This window comes from Coregonus lavaretus, assembly GCF_964263955.1.
Source record: "Coregonus lavaretus genome assembly, chromosome: 27".
NCBI classification, from domain to species: Eukaryota; Metazoa; Chordata; class Actinopteri; order Salmoniformes; family Salmonidae; genus Coregonus; species Coregonus lavaretus.
Window position 1 is genome coordinate 43,697,040 of NC_140014.1, and position 18,632 is coordinate 43,715,671.

At 45.6% G+C, this 18,632-nt stretch overlaps 1 protein-coding gene across 2 annotated transcripts in view; it reads right to left on the reverse strand.

Moving 5' to 3' along the window:
• The window catches only part of LOC311102784 (vam6/Vps39-like protein), a 61,261-nt gene that overhangs the window by 14,761 nt on the left and 27,868 nt on the right, over nucleotides 1–18,632 (reverse strand). For both annotated transcript variants that reach the window (XM_084144198.1, XM_084144197.1), the window contains exons 14-21: nucleotides 18,029–18,170; nucleotides 12,144–12,230; nucleotides 11,812–11,885; nucleotides 10,175–10,391; nucleotides 6,855–6,983; nucleotides 5,406–5,508; nucleotides 2,101–2,146; nucleotides 929–1,078 (exon numbers count right to left, since the gene is read on the reverse strand). In XM_084144198.1, coding sequence (XP_084000324.1) covers nucleotides 929–1,078; nucleotides 2,101–2,146; nucleotides 5,406–5,508; nucleotides 6,855–6,983; nucleotides 10,175–10,391; nucleotides 11,812–11,885; nucleotides 12,144–12,230; nucleotides 18,029–18,170 — 948 coding nt within the window. The remainder of the gene's footprint in view (nucleotides 1–928; nucleotides 1,079–2,100; nucleotides 2,147–5,405; nucleotides 5,509–6,854; nucleotides 6,984–10,174; nucleotides 10,392–11,811; nucleotides 11,886–12,143; nucleotides 12,231–18,028; nucleotides 18,171–18,632) is intronic.

Genomic DNA, 18,632 nt, shown 5'->3' on the forward strand with positions numbered 1-18,632 from the left:
AACGCCACGCTACAGGCTACAGAAACGCCACACTACAGGCTACAGAAACGCCACACTACAGGCTACAGAAACGCCACGCTACAGGCTACAGAAACGCCACGCTACAGGCTACAGAAACGCCACGCTACAGGCTACAGAAACGCCACGCTACAGGCTACAGAAACGCCACGCTACAGGCTACAGAAACGCCACGCTACAGGCTACAGAAACGCCACACTACAGGCTACAGAAACGCCACGCTACAGGCTACAGAAACGCCACGCTACAGGCTACAGAAACGCCACACTACAGGCTACAGAAGCTACAGGCTACAGAAACGCCACACTACAGGCTACAGAAACGCCACACTACAGGCTACAGAAACGCCACGCTACAGGCTACAGAAACGCCACACTACAGGCTACAGAAACGCCACACTACAGGCTACAGAAACGCCACACTACAGGCTACAGAAACGCCACACTACAGGCTACAGAAACGCCACACTACAGGCTACAGAAGCTACAGGCTACAGAAACGCCACACTACAGGCTACAGAAACGCCACACTACAGGCTACAGAAACGCCACACTACAGGCTACAGAAACGCCACACTACAGGCTACAGAAACGCCACACTACAGGCTACAGAAACCTGGGTCAGTCATGATCAGTAGGAACAAAACAAACCAAATCCAGCTTTGTTGTGGTGTGGTGCAGCCTACCTTGATTGTATCCAGCTTGTTGTGGTGTGGTGTGGTGCAGCCTACCTTGGTTGTATTCAGCTTGCTGTGGTGTGGTGTGGTGCAGCCTACCTTGGTTGTATTCAGCTTGCTGTGGTGTGGTGTGGTGCAGCCTACCTTGGTTGTATTCAGCTTACTGTGGTGTGGTGTGGTGCAGCCTACCTTGGTTGTATTCAGCTTGCTGTGCTGTGGTGTGGTGCAGCCTACCTTGGTTGTATTCAGCTTGCTGTGGTGCAGCTCCAGGACCTGTAGAGCTGCTTTTAGATTGGTCTGTGGCTCCAACAGCTCCATTTTGATTGGCCCAAGGCAGTGGACGTCAGGAGGGGACAGGTACATGCGCAGTAGAGACAGGTACACCTGTATCGTAATACCACTGGGTTAACAGACAGGTACACCTGTATCATAATACCACTGGGTTAACAGACAGGTACACCTGTATCATAATACCACTGGGTTAACAGACAGGTACACCTGTATCATAATACCACTGGGTTACACCTGTATCATAATACCACTGGGTTAACAGACAGGTACACCTGTATCATAATACCACTGGGTTAACAGACAGGTACACCTGTATCATAATACCACTGGGTTACACCTGTATCATAATACCACTGGGTTAACAGACAGGTACACCTGTATCATAATACCACTGGGTTAACAGACAGGTACACCTGTATCATAATACCACTGGGTTAACAGACAGGTACACCTGTATCATAATACCACTGGGTTAACAGACAGGTACACCTGTATCGTAATACCACTGGGTTAACAGACAGGTACACCTGTATCGTAATACCACTGGGTTAACAGACAGGTACACCTGTATCATAATACCACTGGGTTAACAGACAGGTACACCTGTATCGTAATACCACTGGGTTAACAGACAGGTACACCTGTATCATAATACCATTGGGTTAACAGACAGGTACACCTGTATCGTAATACCACTGGGTTAACAGACAGGTACACCTGTATCATAATACCACTGGGTTAACAGACAGGTACACCTGTATCGTAATACCACTGGGTTACACCTGTATCGTAATACCACTGGGTTAACAGACAGGTACACCTGTATCGTAATACCACTGGGTTAACAGACAGGTACAACTGTATCGTAATACCACTGGGTTAACAGACAGGTACAACTGTATCGTAATACCACTGGGTTAACAGACAGGTACACCTGTATCATAATACCACTGGGTTAACAGACAGGTACCACTGGGTTAACAGACAGGTACACCTGTATCATAATACCACTGGGTTAACAGACAGGTACACCTGTATCGTAATACCACTGGGTTAACAGATATAGAGGGTTAACAAGGCCAGTGAGTATGCGTCAGTCTTAAGAGGTTACTCACATCTTTGTTTCTGTCTGTCTCTTCGTCATAATGCCCGTGACAGTACCTGAGGGGAGAGCAACAGATCATCAGCCTCGAGTGAGGTAACAACATGTGACTATTGACAGGTGTTTTGAATCAGCATGTTATTGTTAATGGCTGGTTGGATGTTTTAGTGGGAGACTTTCTGCAGTCCTACTCACTCCTCATTAAAGGTTGCAAAATTTCCCAAAATTGACAGGTTTTCCAGAAATCCTGATTGGAAGATTCCCAGAATCAGGAGGCAATAAGCAGGAACTCTGGAATCTTCTCAACAGGATTTCTGAAAAACCTTTCGGGAAAGTTGCCGAAACACAGGGAACACAGGAAATGTGGCGTCTGCTTTGGCGTAGCTGTATCTCAGTTGGTAGAGCTCGCAACGCCAGGGTTGTGGGTTCATTTCCCACGGGGGGCCAGTATGAAAATGTATACTAACTGTAAGTCGCTCTGGATAAGAGTGTCTGCTAAATAACTAAAATGTGAAATGTGTATGAGCTGAAATAAACATCACTGAGAAGTCCTGTGTCATGGGGGCTTAAGGTTGGAACACATCGGACTAGTTTTGACCCCATAAACCAAAAAGAAGTGGTCTCTTTTACTTTCAGTCCCTCACCAACAGCCGTGTGGAGTTACATTTACATTTTAGTCATTTTAGCAGACGTTCTTATCCAGAGCATACATTTATTTTTTTCTCCAGTGGGAATCGAACCCACAACCCTGGCGTTGCAAACGCCATGCTCTACCAACTGAGCTACATCCCTGCCGGCCATTCCCTCCCCTACCCTGGACGACGCTGGGCCAAATTGTGCGCCGCCCCCATGGGTCTCCCGGTCACGGCCGGCTACGACAGAGCCTGGATTCGAACCAGGATCTCTAGTGGCACAGCTAGCGCTGCGATGCAGTGCCTTAGACCACTGCACCACTCGGGAGGAGTTGGTAGCAGGTACTTTTTATTTTCTTATTGCTTTGATTTATTTCTCACACTGAGCTGATATATTCATTCAAACCCTCTGGTTCATAACAACTTCAATTATTATACTTTCAGTTGAACCACATGGTGTATGACCAATGTGGTTCAAATCCAGCCAATCCTCTATTCTAATGACAGCACAATGTGATGTTTTATAGACTGAAGTGAGGAGAGACTGAGGCAAAAAGGTAGAAATGTAACATCAGGTTCTGGTGAGCATCACCTCAACTGAGATGATTATGTGACAAATGAATGCTAAGGAGCTGACACATTGTGTGCATAATGCTGGCTGTGATCCGATGAACATTGAGGAAACACCCCAATTTTTTTTTATTCCATTAAGTCTAATAGGTTGTTTTAAAGCAACACTCCGTCATCTCTGTTTTTCCCACTGTGGCCACACGAGGAACTGCAATAGCTGAAAACCACAACAAAACAGTCCCTGGCTCGACGTCTATGTCCTTCTGTTATTCCTCCCATCTTCTCTCCTCAATCGAACTGGAAGAGAACGTCTAAAGGTCCCGTTGACCTTCTCCAATGCGTTTTTAGAAGGATGCGAGGAGAGATGAACTGAGAAATAGTCTCTGTGTATTTAGCTTTAGCCACGGAAGGTGAGGTAAGGTGCCTGGCTGGGCATTACGCCGACTCATCAGTTGACAATCCTAAGAACTGTTTTTAAACCTGTATTTAGAATGAAACGATTAGAAATTGATAAATAAATCTCTCTCCCTCCCTCTCTCTGCCAGATGACTCCCTCCAACTCTCAGAGCTCTGGCATCGTCTCCATCAGTTCTAGTGAACTGTCTTCAGAGTTCCAGAGTCAGAGGGTTGAAGTTACCAAAGCTCATCAGGACTAAAAAGACCCCGAGTGCTGTGAAGGAGTCCGATGTAAATACAGCACATTTTGTTACGTTACAGCCTTATTCTAAAATGGATTAAATTGTTTTTCCCCCTCATCAATCTACACACAATACCCCATAATGACAAAGCAAAAACAGGTTTTATATCGCATTTACATAAGTATTCAGACCCTTTACTCAGTACTTTGTTGAAGCACCTTTGGTAGTGATTACAGCCTCGAGTCTTCTTGGGTATGACGCTACATGCTTGGCACACCTGTATTTGGGGAGTTTCTCCCATTCTTCTCTGCAGGTCCTCTCAAGCTCTGTCAGGTTGGATGGGGGAGCGTCGCTGCACAGCTCATTTCAGGTCTCTCCAGAGACGTTAGATCGGGTTCAAGTCCGGGTTCTGGCTGGGCCACTCAAGGACATTCAGAGACTTGTCCCGAAGCCACTCCTGCGTTGTCTTGGCTGTGTGCTTAGGGTCGTTGTCCTGTTGGAAGGTGAAACCTTCGCCCAAGTCTGAGGTCCTGAGCGCTCTGGAGCAGGTTTTCAGTTGATTGGTATTTGTTGGGTCCTATTTCCTCACAGGTAGGGAGAGTTGATTGGTATTTGTTGGGTAATTTAGCAGAAGCTCTTATCCAGAGCGACTTACAGGAGCAATTGGGGTTAAGTGCCTTGCTCAAGGGCACAGACAGATTTTTCACCTTGTCGGCTCAGGGATTCGAACCAGCGACCTTTCAGTTACTGGCCAAACACTAACCGCTAGGCTACCTTCCGTCTTCACCAGCGGATTCATCTTCTGCTTGGTTCCTCGTTGTCTTATTTCCTCCTTGCTGTATTCTGGCTCAAAAGTTGTAATCGTCCAACTATGCGGGGGGGGGGGTCATCACTTGCAGCAGCCGTTCTACAGGTTTCTCTGACAGCTGTAACGAGAGAAGCTCTCTGACAGACACAGAACTACAGTCTCATGGCTATTAAACTCGGGGCGTGGGACAAGTGGAGATCAGGAAATCAGTATCACTCCTCCCTAAAGCTTGTTGTAGTTTTAAAAAAAAAACACATGATTACCCCCAAATATGTCATTGAGGGTAAAATCAGGAAAATAACCATACATAGCTTTTGATCTACAGAACGCATTTGGAAGCTGTTTTCACAGTCCTACATGTTCGTAACGTGATCTCGACAACTATTATGAGGTCAAATTGGCAGAACGTTCCTTTAAGGCAGATATTAAAAGATAATCTGCTGAACTTGCAATAACGTTCACTGGTCCCAGGATTATTTGGTGTCACATGATGCAAGAGCAAAGCGTTAAATCCCCCCCCCCCCCCACCAAGTCACCACGTTGGGTGTCTGATGAAAAAGACTTCCTTTCTACAAGAGTCCCAGTGGACATCAGAGGGGAATAAAGTGAACCATCCGTCAGCTAAACCAACCGTGTGCGAGTCTGTCTGTGTCTAGACGGTACTACTTACTCCTCTGCCATGTGCGTGTCCTTCAGGACGTGGACGTAGATGAAGAGGGCCTGTTCATGTTTCCCCATCCGACCCAGCAGAAGGGCCCGCTCCTCCAGAAGACCTGACACAGACAAACGACACGGCTAGGTTGAAGATACCCAGGTTAGCGTAAGTTATGATTCCGTGCGGAAGCATAGCTGCTACCATTGTTTACAATTCTTCCTCACTTAAGCAAAGGATTATGGGATATTAAAACCCTCATCTTAACCTTTTGCCGTCTTCAACCTAGTGGCACGGTGAGCACACGGTCAGGGATGCTAGCATACAGCCGTTGGCAAGACAGCACAAACAGATCTGGGACCAGACTAGACCTGACACAGATGACATACATTTTTGTTATTTGGCTCATATCCAGAGCGACTCACAATCATTACTTTCAACTAGAGAAGTCCAAAGGACCACACGATAACTGAGACCAGTCAGGGAGGAGAGGACAAGGACTGTTGCTTTGTCACCAGTCTCCACCATATAACCGCGAGGCCATTTTATCACCATACTTAGATGCTGATACGTGTCGCCATTCTCTCGATTCTATATGTATTGCAATTCGATACTACGATTTTATTGTGATTTGATGTTTCAAACATATTGTTCACTAAACAGTGAGTGGACAAAACATTAGGAACTGCTCTTTCCATGACAGACTGACCAGGTGAATCCAGGTGAAAGCTGTGATCCCTTATTGATGTCACTTGTTAAATCCACTTCAATCAGTGTAGATGAAGGGGAAGAGACAGGTTAAAGAAGGATTTTTAAGCCTTGAGACAATTGAGACATGGATTGTGTATGTGTGCCATTCAGAGGGTGAATGGGCAAGACAAAATATTGAAGTGCCTTTGAACAGGGTTTGGTAGTAGGTGCCAGGCGCACCGGTTTGAAGAACTGCAACGCTGCTGGGTTTTTCATGCTCAACAGTTTCCCGTGTGCATCAAGAATGGTCCACCACCCAAAGGACATCCAGCCAACTTGACACAACCGTGGGAAGCATTGGAGTCAACATGGGGCCAGCATCCCTGTGGAACGCTTTCGGCACCTTGTAGAGTCCATGCCATGAAGAATTGAGGCTGTTCTGATGGCAAAAGGGTGCGCAACTCAATATTAGGAAGGTGTTCATAATGTTTTGTACACTCAGTGTTTGTCTGCTGCAGAGAGACGAGAGAGCCGTGAGAAATGTTGTTTTGATCAGTCATGGAAATAAGAGTGCTGAAAACATGTTGGCTCACTTTTTCAAAAGAAGACGGAGAGCAAGCTATAGGATGCTGCAGGTACAGCCTACAAGCGCTAGCTAATGCTACCCAGCAAGTACAAATCGATACTATGAGTCAACGTATCGATATATCGTCCAAAATAATATCTTGATATCTATCGATTATTTCCTCACATCACTAATAACCGTCCCATTCTTACCATCAAAGGGGAAGTCACTGATAAGTCGTCCGGGCTCGTAGCTGGTAGAAACCTCTAGGAAACACAGCAGCTTGTTCCTGAACTCTCCCAAGTCCCCCTCCTCCTTCCCAGCAGCCACTGCGGGAACCCCTACAGGACAGGAAGACAGAACAGACAGATCCCAGATGTGGAGTACCTCAGGGCAGTGAGCTTGGGCTACTATAGATCAATGGATACTACATATTCCTCAGCAACAGAAGTATTTTGTCAGCTTTCTCTGTCCAATAAAACAAGCTGCTTGATAACGGCTGGCTCATCCACAGACCTCCAGTAGAGCGTATAGTCGTCCCCAGGTAGTAGTGATAGTAGTGGTAGGGTAAGCATTTCACTGTAATGTCTGCACCTGTTGTATTCGGCGCATGTGGCCAATACAATTTGATTTGATTTGATTTGAGGGCCGTTCCACCAATCTGGAGCCTTTTGAGAAGTCTAACTTAGTCAACAAAAAAAAAACATTGATGTTACCCAATTTTTACATTCTGTCAAAGAATGTTCAACTACATACAAAACACGTTTTCCCCGACAGGTTACCTTTACCTGGAAGTTTTCTACACTTCCTGGTTCTACATATCTAGTCTATTTAGGGTTTTAGATGTTTTAATTTTCTTTCTTTTGCAGTGTTTCAGCTTTATTGCTCAGTCTTTGATAGTACGGGTTCCTTATACCGACACCACATATCCTGTGTACATGGGTTTTGTTCTGGTAGAAATACATCTATAACACGTTCTGTTCTATCCTGTATTTCTATCTGATGTTATGACATCTAGTGGCCCTTTTGGGTACATTAGATTACCGCCTGGTGTCTGCAGTGACCTCTGGCTCTCTGTCTGGCCTTCCCTGTCTCTCTGTGTGGCCTTCCCTGTCTCTCTGTGTGGCCTTCCCTGTCCCAGCCTGGTGTCTGCAGTGACCTCTGGCTCTCTGTGTGGCCTTCCCTGTCTCTCTGTGTGGCCTTCCCTGTCTCTCTGTGTGGCCTTCCCTGTCTCTCTGTGTGGCCTTCCCTGTCTCTCTGTGTGGCCTTCCCTGTCTCTCTGTGTGGCCTTCCCTGTCCCACCGTTGTTTGTGGAGATATGCTCTGCTGAAGGTCGACTGACCCAAAACCCAGCTATAATTAAAATACATTTGCATCTGACAAAGTGTGCAGAGACTTTTTCCTGTTTTCCCATCTCCAGAGGTAAACAAATGAAAACTATAGTAAGTGCCAAATAAAGTGACAAGGTTCACCGTAACAGGGTTGACCGCAAAAGGGTTGACCGTAACAGGGTTGACCCTAACAGGGTTGACCGTAACAGGGTTGACCGCAACAGGGTTAATGATTTCTTCTTTTTTTTTTTATCAGCCATTCCCTTTGTGACAGGGGGAAACGGAAGCTTGTGTGCAACAGCGGAGGCACAATTGAATGCAAGATTCACAAAAATTGTTAAAACATTTCTAGCCTGTCTATCTATGGGTAACAGGGTTGACGTGTTATTTTTGTACTTTTATTTTTTTCACCTTTATTTAACCAGGTTATGCTCGACCCGCTCAGTTTTCCACCACAAAACACCAGAAAATTGCCAAAAAAAACTAGAACCATCTCACCTGCTTTTAATCTATGATTTGACTACATATTTTTAAAAAGGAATAGTTTACTTACTTGGGAGTATGGCTAGACGGTACACTGTCCTTCTCTCAGCACATATCAAAGCTGCAGGCTAAGGTTAAATCTAGACTTGGTTTCCTCTATCGTAATCACTCCTCTTTCACCCCAGCTGCCAAACTAACCCTGATTCAGATGACCATCCTACCCATGTTAGATTACGGAGACGTAATTTATAGATCGGCAGGTAAGGGTGCTCTCGAGTGGCTAGATGTTCTTTACCATTCGGCCATCAGATTTGCCACCAATGCTCTTTATAGGACACATCACTGCACTCTTTACCCCTCTGTAAACTGGTCATCTCTGTATACCGGCCGCAAGACCCACTGGTTGATGCTTATTTATAAAACCCTCTTAGGCCTCACTCCCCCCTATCTGAGATACCAACTGCAGCCCTCATCCTCCACATACAACACCCGTTCTGCCAGTCACATTCTGTTAAAGGTCCCCAAAGCACACACATCCCTGGGTCGCTCCTCTTTTCAGTTCGCTGCAGCTAGCGACTGGAACGAGCTGCAAAAAAATATTCAAACTGGACAGTTTTATCTCCATCTCTTCATTCAAAGACTCAATCATGGACACTCTTACTGCCAGTTGTGGCTGCTCCGCCTGATGTATTGTTGTCTCTACCTTCTTGCCCTTTGTGCTGTTGTCTGGTAATGTATGTACCATGTTGTTGTAGCAGTTGTAGTAGTAGTAGTAGTAGTAGTAGTAGTAGTAGTAGTAGTAGTAGTAGTAGTAGTAGTAGTAGTAGTAGTAGTAGTGGTAATAGTGTGGTAGTAGTAGTAGTAGTAGTGTGGTAGTAGTAGTAGTAGTGGTAGTATGGTGGTAGTAGTAGTAGTAGTATGGTAGTAGTAGTAGTGGTGGTAGTAGTAGTAGTAGCAGTAGTAGTAGTAGCAGTAGTAGTAGTAGTGTGGTAGTAGTAGTAGTGTGGTAGTATTGTAGTAGTAGTAGTAGTAGTAGTAGTAGTAGTAGTAGTAGTATGGTGGTAGTAGTAGTAGTAGTAGTGGTAGTAGTAGTGGTAGTAGTAGTAGTGGTAGTAGTAGTAGTAGTAGTAGTAGTAGTAGTGGTTGTAGTAGTAGTAGTGGTGGTTGTAGTAGTAGTAGTAGTAGTAGTAGTAGTAGTAGTAGTAGTAGTAGTAGTATTATGGTGGTAGTAGTAGTAGTAGTAGTAGTAGTGGTAGTAGTATGGTGGTTGTAGTAGTAGTAGTAGTAGTAGTAGTAGTAGTAGTAGTAGTAGTAGTAGTATGGTGGTAGTAGTAGTGGTGGTAGTAGTAGTGGTGGTAGTAGTAGTAGTAGTATGGTGGTAGTAGTAGTAGTAGTAGTAGTAGTAGTAGTAGTAGTAGTATGGTGGTAGTAGTAGTAGTAGTATGGTGGTAGTAGTAGTAGTAGTAGTAGTAGTGTGGTAGTAGTAGTAGTAGTGGTAGTAGTAGTAGTGGTGGTAGTAGTAGTAGTAGTAGTAGTAGTGGTGTAGTAGTAGTAGTAGTAGTAGTAGTAGTAGTAGTAGTAATAGTGGTAGTAGTAGTGATAGTAGTAGTAGTAGTAGTATTAGTAGTAGTAGTAGTGATAGTAGTAGTGATAGTGATAGTAGTAGTAGTAGTAGTAGTAGTAGTAGTAGTAGTAGTAGTAGTAGTAGTAGATCTTACCCTCGGGCAGGGAGTTGAGGTACTGCTTCATGAGCCCCTGGACCCTCTCTAGGTACAGCTGTATGAGGACGTTATGGAACTCTGGTCCTGTCTCCTCCCAGACATGTATGATGTGCTCCAGGTAGGGCACAGCCAGCTCCTTAAAACCCTCCTTCAGGAAGTTCAGAATCTTGTCTCTGGGCAGGGTCTCTACCTCCGTCAGGTCTTCAGTAAAAATCTGCGATAGACACAAACAATATGTATAATAATAATAATAATAATAATAATATGCCATTTAGCAGACGCTTTTATCCAAAGCGACTTACAGTCATGCGTGCATATATTTTTGTGTATGGGTGGTCCCGGGGATCGAACCCACTACCTTGGCGTTACAAGCGCCGTGCTCTACCAGCTGAGCTACAGAGGACCAATATATACGTATACGTATATTGATACTGAATTTAAAACTTCCCACATCGTGAAGAATGACTGTATTTTAGTATGTACAGTAGATGTCCAAAAGTATGTGGACACCCCTTCAAATTAGTGGATTCGGCTATTTCAGCCACACCCGTTGCTGACAGGTGTATAAAATCGAGCACACAGCCATGCAATCTCCATAGACAAACATTTGATGTAGAATGGCCTTACTGAAGAGCTCGGTGACTTTCAACGTGGCACCGTCATAGGATGTCACCTTTCCAACAAGTCAATTCGTCTAATTTTTGCCCTGCTAGAGCTGTCCTGGTCAACTGTAAGTGCTGTTATTGTGAAGTGGAAACGTCTAGGAGCAACAACGGCTCAGCATCGAAGTGGTAGGCCACACAAGCTCACAGAACGGGACCGCCAAGTGCTGAAGCGCGTAGCGCGTAAAAATCGTCTGTCCTCGGTTGCAACACTCACTACCGAGTTCCAAAGCAACATCAGCACAATAACTGTTCGTCGGGAGCTTCATGAAATGGGTTTCCGTGGCCAAGCAGCCGCACACAAGCCTAAGATTACCATGCGCAATGCCAAGTGTCGGCTGGAGTGGTGTAAAGCTCGCCTCCATTGGACTCTCGAGCAGTGGAAACAAGTTCTCTGGGGTGATGAATCACGCTTCACCATCTGGCAGTCCAATGGACGAATCTGGGTTTGGCGGATGCCAGGAGAACGCTACCTGCCCCAATACATAGTGCCAACTGTAAAGTTTGGTGGAGGAGGAATAATGGTCTGGGGCTGTTTTTCATGGTTCGGGCGAGGCCCCTTAGTTCCAGTGAGGGGAAATCTTAACGCTACAGCATACAATGACATTCTAGACGATTCTGTGCTTCCAACTTTGTGGCAACAGTTTGGGGAAGGCCCTTTCCTGTTTCAGCATGACAATGCCCCCGTGCACAAAGCGAATTCCATACAGAAATGGTTTGTCGATATCGGTGTGGAAGAACCTGACTGACCTACAAAGAGCCCTGACCTCAACCCCATCGAACACCTTTGGGATGAATTGGAATGCCGACTGTGAGCCGGTCCTAATCGCCCAACATCAGTGCCCGACCTCACTAATGCTCGTGGCTGAATGGAAGCAAGTCCCCCGCAGCAATGTTCCAACAAACATTGCAGTCAACTAGGGTGGGTAAAGACAGTTTAAGACAGATTAACTCCTGACACTCCGGTCTCACCTTCAGTCCGTCCTCAGGACAGATCTTCAGCACCCAGGGAGAGAACTCAAAGATAATGCCGAGATTCTCCATCCCTGACAAGATATAATAGAGATGATTAATCCTACGCTCAGAGAGGACAGGGTTGGGAATGTGAGAATGGGTAGAAAGGTCACAGGACAGTATGTGTGATAGTTATGGTGTTATGGTGCTATAACACCTGTGGTGTTCTCTGTTCGTGCCGTCGTTCACATTTAAATGTTGCTGTCTGGAAAGCCTATCGTATGTCTCAATCCCAGTGTTTATTTGGATGTTTAATAAAATGTTAAGTTGGTGTTGGGAGGTTAACTCACCCAGTCTCTGGAGGTACTGCACCGTCCTCTCATGCCCCTTTAGGGGAGAGTTAGCCTTGGTGGACTGGTCCAACAACACCTGCAGGGCTAGGGGAGGAAGAGGGGAGGAAGAGGGGAGGAAGAGGGGAGAGTTAGCCTTGGTGGACTGGTCCAACAACACCTGCAGGACTAGGGGAGGAAGAGGAGCAGGGCTAGGGGAGGAAGAGGGGAGAGTTGGCTTTGGTGGACTGGTCCAACAACACCTGCAGGGCTAGGGGAGGAAGAGAGGAGCACACAGGGTCAGGAAGAGGTCAAGGAGAGGTGAAGTAGAAGGTGAAGGAGAGGTGTGGAGAGGTGAAGGAGGGGTGTGGAGAGGTGAAGGAGGGGTGTGGAGGGTTGAAGGAGAGGTGAAGGAGAGGTGAAGGAGGGGTGTGGAGGGGTGAAGGAGAGGTGAAGGAGAGGTGTGGAGAGGTGAAGTAGAAGGTGAAGGAGAGGTGACGGAGAGGTGTGGACAGGAAGGAGAAGTGAAGGAGAGGTGTGGAGAGATGAAGGAGAGGTGAAGGAGGGGTGTGGAGAGGTGAGGAGAGGAAGGAGAAGTGAAGGAGAGGTGTGGAGAGATGAAGGAGAGGTGAAGGAGGGGTGTGGAGGGGTGAAGGAGAGGTATGGAGAGATGAAGGAGAGGAAACTTACAAAAATCTCAAAATTGAAATGTTTGCGGGGATGAAAATTGCTCATCAATTGGATTCCACAACTTATTTGATTAACGACGTCTCTGAGCAACAAGGGTCCGAGGCTTCACTACTCCTTCAATGAATCATCAAATCGGGTTCGGCTTCCACAACTTCTTTGATTAAGAAGGCCTTGAGACTTCACTACTTAGAATTTCTTTAATTAACGAGAGCAGGATACTTCAGTTCTAAGACATATTTAATTACCACGATGGACCAAATACACACAGGGAAGATAATGACCAGAGTGTTATAAACCCGTAGATTTAGGACGAGGTCCTCAAGCCTGCTACTTGATTGGTTAATATAGAATGCTGTGTAGGCCTCATGCAAAACATAAATGACATTTGTAGATAGACAGGAGAAGATTAATCATCTCAGGGCAGCAGGTAGCCAAGCGGTTAGAGCATTGGGCCAGTAACTGAAAGGTTGCTGGTTCGAATCCCTGAGGAGACAAGGCTCTGTCAATGTGCCCTTGAGCAAGGCACTTAACCCTAATTGCTCCTGTAAGTCGCTCTGGATAAGAGCTACTGCTAAATGACTAAAATGTAAAGCAAAATGTATGATATAAACAACTCAATCTTGCAACAAGTCTGTACGCTCGGGGAAATATATGTTGAGAGATACAAATTGTGTATCAGTCATCACGTTTATATTTCTTTCAGACAAGTTGCTTTTGTTACCAAGTGTTAATGTTTTCAGTATTATGCTGTCATTAAAGTTTAAACCAGGATGTGTTCCTATGGCCTCATCAACCTGGTTATAGTTTAAACCAGGATGTGTTCTTCAGCCTGGTTATCATAGGTCACAGTCAATAGTTACTCATTAAGTCATTATTAATACTATCATTGCATGTTCAGCCTAGGAGAGCCTGTAGTGTGAGAAAGATACCGTCCTCTGTACTAGCTTATTAGTAACTAGGATATTATCTAAGACAAATGTAAAATATATAAAACATAGTTATAAATATATAAAAGAAAATCCACTTCTAACAGTCCCTTCCTTCAGCTCCTACTAGGACCTTTCCTACGTCAAATGGGCAATTAGTATGCCTGGCCATGTGGGGTCACTGGGCATAAAGCTTACAGTTGACTGGACCCAGCGTGCTCCCACGGCGTGGCAACCTTCCCCCAGCCTGCCAGGTTGAATACTCCATCTCCATATTAAAATCAGGTCAGTGACATAAATCCCCTATCGTTTACCAATTAGCTCCCAGCAGATGTGTATCAGTAACCCCCCCACCCCCACTTTAACCACTCTTCTCCCCATTTCATCACACCAGTGTCACTACCACTCCATCTTCTTCCATGGCGTCGAGGTCCAGGATATACGGTTCTCCTCAGAGCTGCATTTTTCTTGCGCTTTAGCCCGGAAGGACCAGGCCAGGAGGGCAGAGGCACAAGCTGCCAGACCAGCTACGTACTCCAGCACACCATATATCCATCCCCATAGCTGGTTCTCTACAACCCCTGGCATTGTTCGTCAAGGTGTCGATGAAAGTTGAAGCAACCAGACGCATTCCCATGGTGAATTATTCGGACCTGATTTGTTCTATAAAAAAAAGGGTCTGTCCCCGGAGTCGCGGCAGTGTCTTGGTGGAGGTCTCAGAGCACATGTCCCCAGGCAATGCCAAATCCTTTTTCTCGAGGCATTTCAGGTAAAGTATGAAGTTGACAGCAGGCTCTGCTACAGCTCCACCAGACTCGTGTGCAGAGGGGTTTTCATGGCTGGTTCGTGAGATAATTCTGGTCCCAGTCATGTCCTTGAAATTCTTCCCTGGCAGGTGACATCCTCGGCTTTTCGATACAATTTCAGGTTAGTGGAGGATTTCTGTTGTGTGATGGGCGTCTCCAAGATCTGCCATTTTCCTTTCTCTAGTGGGATGGGGTGGGGGAACACTTGCCTCCACTTTGGCCCTAGGCTGAGAGTCCCGACCCCATTCCACTGCTAGTTCTGTCATTACGGCCCTCCATGTTGATGGAGAGGAGTCCAGTGTTCTATTTTCCACTCGTCTTTATATATTTATAAATCTTTATATATTATAGTCTCAATGTCATTTTTTTCTCTTTCTGGACCTCTTTTTTTAGTTGTTGAAGTTCTTGTGTCCCCCCCCCCCGTGAGCTTTTCTTTCCAGTCATTTACCAGTTGTTCTACCTGTGTTATCGAGGTGGGCTTGCAGCAGTTCTTAGTGTCCCGCCCGCCTGGGCTTGGCTAAGGTAACATCTGGTTATGGGTACCCCGCGGGCGGCTACCATATTAATCTAGTAAGGGTTTAAGTACATTGATTGATCTACTGTGTTGATGGTACAGCCAAGCCCATTGTTTGATCTACTGCCTGCCAATAGGACACAGGGGGTATGGTCGCGGGGATTCTGGTGGAGTTCGGGAGCCGTGTCTTTGGGAATAAGGCTACGTTGCCCCGGTGTGAATACATCTCCACCTCTGGTCCTATTCGCTGTGGAGGGTTATTTTCCATGCTGGCGGACAGTTTGTTTCCTCAGTATTCCTACCACCGGAGCAAGACGGAAATGCAACAAAATACATTTAAAAAATAGAATTAAAAAAATGTGTCTACTCTCTGCATTCAAGCAGCTGATTATGACCGGCCCAAAGAAATTACAAGAGCGATAGGTGTGTTTATAGCCGCGGATATGGGGAGCGATAGGTGTGTTTATAGCCGCGGATATGGGGAGCGATAGGTGTGTTTATAGCCGCGGATATGGGGAGCGATAGGTGTGTTTATAGCCGCGGATATGGGGAGCGATAGGTGTGTTTATAGCCGCGGATATGGGGAGCGATAGGTGTGTTTATAGCCGCGGATATGGGGAGCGATAGGTGTGTTTATAGCCGCGGATATGGGGAGCGATAGGTGTGTTTATAGCCGCGGATATGGGGAGCGATAGGTGTGTTTATAGCCGTGGATATGCGCCCATTCTCAGTGGTTTAGAGCGATAGGTGTGTTTATAGCCGCGGGTATGGGGAGCGATAGGTGTGTTTATAGCCGCGGGTATGGGGAGCGATAGGTGTGTTTATAGCCGCGGATATGCGCCCATTCTCAGTGGTTTAGAAGAATAGGGCGTTTCAGCGCCTCATGAAAGTGCTCGAGTCACGTTACGAACTTTGCCCTCTCGCACCCATTTCAGCAAACAGGTAGTACCTGCACTATATATAAGCAAGCTAAAGCCGAAGTTGTCAATGAATTGGCCAATGCACCCTGTGTTGCACGTTACTACAGATGGATGGACCTCGAGGGCTACAGAGAGATCCTTAACCCCTAGAGTCGATGTCCGCGCCCCCACGGAAATCAAATTAACATAATACAAAAAAGTCCCCATCAAAATCCGTCAGTTTAAACTAGAGATGTTTGTTTTGTTTTTTGCAGTGAAAGGTCGCAGAGCTAGAGCAGTGTTTGTCAGACCAGGAGACGTCCCGAACATCGGTCTTCTCATGAAAACGTCTGCAGCGTCCGAACGGTTTGGCCTACTAACTACTACCCCTCTATGGAAAGACGAGACTCTCACGAACACGGCTTAGAGACTCTTAAGAATGAAATATTATTAGAATAGCCTAATTCACAAATAGCTTCCGATGTCTCAATAGCTCTGAAACCTGAATATTTCAGGGTATAGATAAAGACTTCGTTACCTTGCTTTGAATTCATTAAAATTAGGAAATGATTTTATAAAAATACATAAAAAGGATTTGGTTGTAATTGTAATGTTGCAATATTTAACTAGAGCTTTAAAGTTAAAAAAAAGTTTCATTAGCTAAGGGGTTCCCAAACTTTTTTGGACCACGACCCCATTTTGATATCTGAAAAATCTCACGACCCCAACCATGTGAAAAAATTATGTAATTAACAGCCAATGTTTACTTTTTTATTATTTGGGGCTATGGCAGTCAATTGTAAAACATTGTAACAGTATTTCTGGTTGTCTTCTCAACTCACCATCACATACTTTTAATGTGGGGCTATGACAGTCAATTGCAAATTTGTCTGACAATGTCTCATCTCACTAATGAGATGGGCGTGTTTGATGCATGTCGCGTCGGAGCTTCTCAAAATCAGGGTGCGTGGTCGACAGTGCGCACCTCACCTCTGCTGTCACATCCAACCTGGATCAATATTTGGTTTTAATGCAGACGAGAGCACAGAATCCAGCTTCACATAGAAATGAGCTGGAGAAGGGTAGCCTCCCATTAGTTGTATGGTGCTTTCAAGACAACTGGGAACTCTGAAATATACGAGGTCAAATCAAGACGTCAGTGATCTTTAGATCAGAAAGTTGGAGCTCTAGATAGAGGCCCGAGTTCCCGAGTTGGAATTCCGAGTTGGATGACCGTTGAAAACAATTTCCCTGTCAGAGCTCATTTCTTTCCGAGTTCCCAATTGTTTTGAATGCGGCATTAATGCTCAGAGGGAGACGGCAGGGTATTCCCATTTGAGTCAGGAATCAAAACTGTGAATGCGTTGTCTGCAGCATTCAGTCACGTGACCGCTCAATCAGCTGTTCGATTTCACTTACCGGCATGTCAACTGAGCCAGGATCACAGTCAAAGCCTAATTATTATTTAGGCTACATTATTATTATTATTAGCTATAGCCTGCCATGTAAGAAACTAATTGTGAAGTATTTGTTACACGCAACAGGCTGGCAGGAGTGATCAGCATTTCAACAACAGCTCTTCAACAAGCCTATACATGTAGCTTTTAGGCTGTATAAAATGAAAATGTTTAAAAAATATATTACTTAGAATTAAATAATAATTAAACGAAAAATGCCTTCTACAGTGCCTTCTGAATTCACTTTTAGATATACGAGCTTGGCCAGTCTTTGGTTTGAGGATCATGCGGTGAGCTATGCATTCCTAGTTCGTTACATTCAGCCTATCAGATGCTCTTATATTCCCATGCCCTAATCGCAGTCGACACAAATCTATTTTGTAACAACAATATCATGGAATAAAATAGAAAATGATAGTTAAACAAGTGCATATAGGGCCTCCCTGATGACGTGGCTGCTGTGTAAAACAACAAATGTATTTTTCTAGAATTCATTGACGATCGTATACTTCAGTTGTAACTGGTTCTGTTGTGCTACATTTCTACAGTTGATAAGACAACTTTAGCACCGTTCCAATCTTAAGACTATACGCCATAGTGACGAGGCTGATTACCTTTCTGGTGCAGGCCCTTCTTCTCATAGAGGATGATGAGCTCGCTGTACTTGTGGGCCTTCTTCAGGATGTACTCACTCTCCTCAATGTGACAGTGGTTATTGTCCAGCCGCAACAGAGGGGAAACCAGGGCCACGTTGGTCTGGAGAGAAGAGAGCCACTAGATTAACAGAGTGGACACGTTGGTCTGGAGAGAAGAGAGCCACTAGATTAACAGAGGGGACACGTTGGTCTGGAGAGAAGAGAGCCACTAGATTAACAGAGGGGACACGTTGGTCTGGAGAGAAGAGAGCCACTAGATTAACAGAGGGGACACGTTGGTCTGGAGAGAGGAGAGCCACTAGATTAACAGAGGGGACACGTTGGTCTGGAGAGAGGAGAGCCACTAGATTAACAGAGGGGACACCAGGGCCACGTTGGTCTGGAGAGAAGAGAGCCACTAGATTAACAGAGGGGACACGTTGGTCTGGAGAGAGGAGAGCCACTAGATTAACAGAGGGGACACGTTGGTCTGGAGAGAGGAGAGCCACTAGATTAACAGAGGGGACACGTTGGTCTGGAGAGAGGAGAGCCACTAGATTAACAGAGGGGACACGTTGGTCTG